The sequence below is a fragment of the Oratosquilla oratoria genome, chromosome 41 (genome assembly GCF_046742065.1).
Source record: "Oratosquilla oratoria isolate Oo_2021 chromosome 41, ASM4674206v1, whole genome shotgun sequence".
Classification (NCBI taxonomy): domain Eukaryota; kingdom Metazoa; phylum Arthropoda; class Malacostraca; order Stomatopoda; family Squillidae; genus Oratosquilla; species Oratosquilla oratoria.
In genome coordinates, this window is record NC_134817.1 from 14,384,995 (window position 1) to 14,392,448 (window position 7,454).

General features: G+C 50.9%; 1 protein-coding gene across 1 annotated transcript; it reads left to right on the forward strand.

Annotated features, from left to right (window-relative positions):
* The first annotated feature begins 4,315 nt into the window (after positions 1-4,315).
* On the forward strand, positions 4,316-5,764 carry LOC143021119 (uncharacterized). The gene has a single exon (XM_076178407.1). It carries the CDS (start codon positions 4,316-4,318, stop codon positions 5,762-5,764), a length of 1,449 nt encoding a protein of 482 aa, XP_076034522.1.
* Positions 5,765-7,454: the final 1,690 nt, after the last annotated feature.

Genomic DNA, 7,454 nt, shown 5'->3' on the forward strand with positions numbered 1-7,454 from the left:
GGAGAAGTTTAAATGGGGTAACAATAACATCATTGTACCATTTAATGAATCTATCAACTCGGTCTCCAAGCTTCTACCTAATAACCAAATCAAATTTATTTACAAATATCCAAACAGCATTTTTAGAAAGGTAGTAAATGTACACCGGAGGGATGATGTGGACCAAAACTCCGGGGTATATAAATTGCCTTGTAAAGACTGTGATAATGTCTACTGGGGCCAAACTGGCAGGGATTTGTCCACGAGATTAAAGGAACATAAAAACTCCATAAAATATGGACAAGTTAACTCCGCTGTGTTCCTTCATGACAGCCAAAAAGACCAAAGATTAGAGTGGGATAATGCATCAATTATTTTTAAATCACACTGTAGCTATCGAAGGAAAATTGTAGAATCTTCTCTAATAAAACATTATCCTAACTTTAATACCTCAAAAGGTCAATGGCCCCCAGATTGTATTACGAAGTTAGCGGTCAACAAAATAATGTTAAGAGCGGTCGGACAAAATACCACCAATTGTCCTTCCTTGACTCAACCACTTCAAGGGCATGTAACCTGAGTCCCCCCACTTTCCCCATCCCCTTTTATGTACCCCTCACTTCCTCATATATACTTGTACCTTAACTTCTAGTAAGCAATTTTAGCGTCCGAGCAGATGATAGACAACATCAGAGTCTACTCAGAGAGCACACAGCACACATTGGCCTCGCTCACTGTGACAGTGCGTGCACCGTGGGAGAAATTTCTCCCCACCCACCTTGTCCAAATGGAAGAACCTTCAAACCCAAAGAGCATTTTCTCCTGCAGTGAAGACGAAGATGCTTCTCCTCAAGACCTTCACCGTCGAAAGCGCCTCCGCGGCGCCCGCCGCTCAGGGAATCCTGACCCTTGGGACCTTCCGGAAGACATGGATGAGGACCCAGTTTTACCTGCGGAAAACAGTAACCCGCCCGCCGGACTTATCGCCGACCAGTCCCCCCCGCCTCCCCCACATACCAACGCTACCCCTCTCGCACCTGAAGAAGGGGAAGGGGGTCGCGCTCCAGCCCGCGTATCTTACGCAGCAGCTGTAACTTCCCACCGCGGCTCGCCCGAAGAGAAATGGCAAGTCGTCTCCAACAGGCGTATACGACCCAGGAAGCCCCGGCCAGTATCAGGTCCCTCAAGATTTCCGGTCATTATTAAATCCTCCGATGACCCCGCCCGCTTCACAAAGATGGGCTCTTGGCGGCAGGCCCAAATGTTAAAATATGCAGTTGGGCCAGTCGAAGGCATTCGCCAAACACCAAAAGGAGAATGGCTGGTCAGTTGCATCTCGGAGCAGCAACAGGGGAAGCTACTGCGCACAGCCTTACTTGAAGCAGAGAGACAACCATCTCTACGGATAGAAACAAGAATTCCAAAGACCATCGTCGTCGGAGTAATCAAAGGAGTACCTCTCGACGAGAACGCTGAACAACTCCTTAAAGCCGATATGGAAGCTCAGGACCTCCCAGTCGACTCCATAAAACAACTCACGTCTAGGGACGGGTCTCTGACTGGGTCAGTACGCGTGGCCTTCCTTATGGCCTCTCTCCCCTCCACAGTCAAACTAGGCTACACTCTCCACCAGGCGGTCCCCTACATTGCCTCCGTGAGGAGATGTACCAGATGTCAACTCCTGGGACACTCCAAAGGTGATTGTAGACGGAAAGCCCCCAGATGCGCTCGGTGTGGAAAAAGCCATCCCACGCAGGACTGTCAGGAAAAGCAGCTTTTCTGCGTCAACTGTTGTGGGAACCACTCCGCCGCGTACCCAAAATGCCCTGAGTTCGCCATTAGGAAGACTGCGCAAGAAGTTAAGAACCAAAAATACGTCACTTTCTCCGAAGCCTTAGCCGTCGTCAGAGAACGCTGGGACACCCACCTTAAGGAAGAACGGACCCGGGACAGGAACTTTGAAACAACGCCGAAGCGCCCTAAATCTCAGGCAAAGACAGGGAACTCAGGCAAAACGGCACCTGCCACTACACTCCCGGATAATACGCCCCCTTGCATCACTTCAAATCCACCAAACTCCTCCGACGCCGCTGAAAAGGCACCACCAACCCACGCCATCCCTCCCCTACCAAACGAAGACATCATAGGGAAAGAGAAAAAGCAGAAAAAGAGGAAAAACCGCAAAAGGACAGCTACCCCCTCTAGCAACCAGACTGACTCCACACCTACACCCCCTGAGAAGAAGGAAGAATCAAATAAGACGGATGCTGTCCAAGCAGCCCCTTCCGCCCCCTCATCACCTCTTACGGAAACTCCCTTAAATAGCTCCATCGGGCACATTCAGGAAACCGTAAGAATACTACAGCAAGACCTGGCCCGATCAAATCCTCAAGCGGCTCGCCTCTTAGATGGGATCTTCTTGATCCTTCATTCCATCGCCGACATTGCAAACCATGGCAGAGCTTAGGATCATGCAATGGAACTGCCGGGCGATAAACACCGCCTGGGACCTCTTGGTGCAACATCTCGCAAGGAACTCCTACGAGGTCTTTGCCCTCCAATCTCTCCGCAAGCGACCCTGCCAACTCCCTACCCTGCCTGGCTATCACTACCCACCTTTCTACAAGACGGATGAAGCAGGCGAGGCGCGTGTCGCCACGTATGTAGCACTAGGATTGGCTGCCCAACCAGGGCAACTGTCTAGCATATCCCTGGAAGAAGGGTACGGGGTGGTTACATCTGTCTCGGTAGAAGGAGACCGTATCATACACATCTTCAATGTGTATAACCCTGTGCCTTCCCAGCACTTCACCTGGCTTCAGGACATCCCTGAGAACTGGGTAGTGGTGGGCGACTTCAACCGACGTGGTGCACTCTAGGACAGTAACTACGCCCACACCTCCCCGGCCATTACCTCCCAACTAGACGCTGCCGACATGATCCTCCTAAATGACGGAAGTCATACCAGGCTTCCCGACGTAGCGGGGCACAGCAAGACGGCCATCGACCTCTCTTTCGTCTCTTCAAACCTGGCGGGGGCAACGGACTGGCTTACCCTCAACGATCCCATGTCCTCAGACCACCTCCCCATATCCATCACCATTCACCTCTCCCCTACACTCCACCTCCCACCAGCGCAGGAAAAGTTAAACCTTTCCAGAGCAGACTGGAAAGCGTTCCAAGCCTTCCTGGTAAATTTTCAATGTCATCATGACCCCAACTCCACAATAGAGGACCTAAACGCCAGATTCACTGACACCGTGCTCGCAGCGGCGAGCTACGCCATCCCCCAAGTAAGAACCGGAAATGGGAGACGGGGTCATCCATGGTGGACAGACGATTGTCAGAACGCCGTCCGAAACAATAGAAGGACCTACCAACGCTACCTGAGAGAGGGAACAGAGGAAGCCTTTACCGACATGAAGAGGACTAAAGCGGAATGCAAACAGACCATCGCCAGGGCAAAACTAAACTTCTGGAGGAACAGCGGGGACGACAAAGAAGACCTCACTGCAGCCTGGAAGAAGTTCAAGATTATGAAGATGCGCTACAACCCTCCAAGCAGAGACCTTACTGCCCCCGACGGAGAATTACTACGTACGCCGGAGCAGAAAGCTAAGGGATTCCTCCGCCATTTCGCTGACGCAAGCTCGACGGACAACCTCCCCGAGGATCAACGACGTGCTCGCCAAGAAGAAGCCCGCATGGACCTCTCCCCCCCACCAGGATCGGACGCAGACTTCACCCTTCAGGAGCTGCGATGGGCGTTGAGGGCAACTAAGGCTACCAAAAAGTCCCCAGGTGCTGACAGGGTCACATACCCACTTCTGCAGCACCTTCCTGCCCCCATGCAAAAGACCCTCCTCTCCCTCTTTAACAAGTGCTGGAAGGAAGGAATAGTTCCTGAAGCTTGGAAACACGCCATTGTGGTGCCTATCCCCAAGGCAGGCAAACATAGTGGGAAGGTTGTCAACCATAGACCAGTTGCCCTAACCTCCCATATTGGCAAGGTATACGAGAGATTGGTGCTAAATCGCCTAAAGGACTTCGTCGACTCCAGAGGGGCACTTCCAAAACTCCAGGGAGGAGTGTCACAGACCACGTCGTGCGGCTATCTGAGCATATCCGCAGGGCCCAGAGGCAAAAAAGGGTACTGCATACGTGCTTCCTCGACATCGCCAAGGCCTTTGACACCGTCTGGCACGCCAAGCTTTTGAGTAAGCTGAAATCACTCGGGGTCTCCCCAGCCATATACAAATTCGCCTGCTCCTTTCTCTCTGGCCGTTCCATCTCGGTAAGGAGAGAAGGGGCTCTCAGTACTAAGGCAGCTGTCGACATGGGGGTCCCCCAAGGTTCAGTTGTAGCCCCCCTCCTTTTCACGTTGCTCATTGCAGATGTGGGGAAAGGGGTGAGAGGGGACACGATCGTCACTGCCTATGCTGACGACATAGCCCTATGGAGAAAGACGAGGCACCGGCGACCAAAGAGGGACTCAACTCAGCACAGAGCCGAACTTCGTCACTTCCAGAGCCAGATCGATCTGGTAGTGACCCAACTTACAAGCCTTGGTTTCTCGCTTTCGGCAGCCAAGACAACCTATATGCCTGTCCACCAGATAGGATTCAACAGTGGCACATACCCGGAATGGAACCACATCAAGATCTGTGGAACACCTGTAAGACCTGCGAAGTCCGTCCGGTACCTAGGGGTTATATTCCAGAGAGATGGCAGATGGTCTCAACACATCCAGCAAGTTACACTCAATGCACGACGGGCCCTCAACCTTGTCAGAGCCATCCGGCACGAACCCTGGGGCCAACACCGCAAAACTCTTGTCCCCATCGTTCAGAGTCTAGTGCGGTCAAGGCTCCTCTTTGGGGCGGCAGTGCTACATGATCTGTCAAGGGATGCAGTGCACAAGATGACCCAAATTGAGTGTCAAGCACTACGAGTGGGACTCGGTCTCCCGCGGTCGGTCCCTCACGAGCAGGTGTACAGTGAAGCTGGCATCCTGCCACTATGGCGCCGTATCAAAAGGGACGCCTGCCGATACCTCTTCAGTTCAGCCAGAGTACCGAACTCGACTGACGAGGAACTTTCCGAGGGATGGGTCGCGGCCCCACCGACGGAACCCGTATGCGGTCTGCCTATCTCCGTCAAGGATATCTGCCTCCAAGCTGGACTACAACCTGGTGATCGCCGCTTAGTGGCCCAAAATCAGCAAGACCCCTTTCCTCCCTGGACCTACTCACCACCTGAAGTAAGGACCGAAGCCTATGGACTAGGCCGCCAGGCAAGCCACCATCTGTTGCTCGAAAGCACCAAGAAATTCCTAGCAGAATATTATGCTGGGGATTTTCTAGTATATACGGATGACTCTGTACTTGAAGACGGTCGTACAGGAGCTGGCTTCTATCTACAATCCACTAGAAAGACTTTCCCCATAAGGCTACCCCCCACCACCATCCTCACGGCTGAACTTATTGCCATCCGGGAGGCTCTGATCAAAATCATCGCCCTTCCTCAGAAGCCACCACGCGTCACGATCCTGTCAGACTCCCGTTCGAGCCTGACTGTCTTGCAGGGCGCCCACTGCACTACAATATCCGACGTCTTAAATGACATACGTCTCTCGGCAGAGGCGGCCCAACTGGGTGTATGCCTCCAGTACCAGTGGGTCCCCTCTCATGTGGGACTCCAGGGCAACGAAAGGGCTGACAGGGCTGCCCGCCAGGGAGCGCTAGCTCTCGAGGAAGAAGCTACCCATACAGCTCACGGCAAGTGATATGTATCGGATGATAGATCGAGCCGTCTGGGACATGTGGAAGGCAGAATATGCCGCCACTGCTGTCTCCCGGGGAAGGCCAACAAAGACCTGCCATGAGGCCAACGACTCCAGTCTCTCCTCGTTGCCCCCCCGCCCCCATCGCGGCCATGGTATCGCGGCTTCGGACAAATCACTGGCGGACCCAGGTCACACAGACCATCTGCTCGTGTGGCACGGAACTGGTGTCCTTTAGCCACTGCGTCTTCCTCTGCCCCGACCTAGAACAACATTTTAGCCTCATTCGAAACCTCCTTGGTGACCCTGCCACAGCTCTTGAACGCCTGCTGGAAAACAGCCTCACAGACGCCGGGCGAAGACAGCTGGTCTTCACGGCCCACCTCATCTGCTCCTCCCCAGTAGTATCTCTACTGTAAAACTGGTAAATCCCCAAAATCTAAACCCCTCAACCCTACCCACCAATCCTCCACTTACATATATACAGTACATGTACATACATAGTATGTATATATGTATGTATGTATACATTAGATATATATATACATATATATATATATATATATATATATATATACACATGGAAATTAAACTCGTCTGCTGGGACTCGAACCCTCGCCTAGGCGGCTTGCGTCTTATAAGACGAAGACCTTACCAATCACGCGATCCTGACCCTACAAATCGAAACGACATATGTGTGTGTGTGTGTGTGTGTGTGTGTGTGTGTGTGTGTGTGTGTGTGTGTGTGTGTGTGTGTGTGTGTGTGTGTGTGTAAAATAATGATGACAATAAAAAAAATTACACATATTACATGACAAACACACATTACATGGTAAATTAAAAGCCAGTCCCAAAATCGGCAAGGGCCGCTGGGACAAAAAAAAAAAAAAAAAAAAAAAAAAAATCTAGTAAGCATTCTGCTGAAGAGGACTACGGATAGTAGTCGAAATATACAGTTTCCCTGTACTTCCGTTATTATTTCTCCGACAGTGGGTTTATAGTGAGCATAAATATCTCCTAGGCGCCGTGTAGTGACTTTTCACAAATCTGTTATTCTTGCATCGGATAAGCCAGTTTCCATATGTAGCTCTCCTTATGTGCATGATCAGACCATACAGTTGTCTTCAAAGAGTTCTAACTATTTAGGCTCTCCTATACTTTCTTGTGCTGCTATTGTTGTAAGTGAGCATTATATTGGGCCTTCAAGTGCAGTTCGAGTCCCAGTACCCATTTCAGATGCTCCATTTGGTTCTGATATCTTATCTCAGCCTGACTTCGTGTTCGTGGTCTAGCACTGGAAGAAACTCTCTCCACTGTTCGTGAGGATCATGTTACAATAGCTATGGTAACCAACGTTATTGGCGCTCCCATCACACTCTCTTCTGGCAGTCATTTAGATTTCTTTGAAGTTGTTGACGTTAACACTGTCCAAGATTCGCCTCCTATCATATCAGCTTCTGTGCTACGGTCTACATAAGCAAGTGACGCAGCTCGCCTAGCCTCTAGTATGCAACGTATGTAGGTGAGATTGATTTTCCTGAAGTAACGTCTCGTCTCATTGACCTGTTAGTGACACATTAATTATCAAGCTTTGGCCTTACCTGGTGATCCACTAGGAGTTACGGATCGAGTTGTCGAGTTGTCCATAGCATTGATCTTAAGCCAGGTGTTCAATCTATTTACATACCCTCTT

Excerpts from the sequence above, each read along its gene's own strand:
- LOC143021119 (XM_076178407.1), top strand. The coding sequence starts at position 4,316 with ATGGGGGTCCCCCAAGGTTCAGTTGTAGCCCCCCTCCTTTTCACGTTG.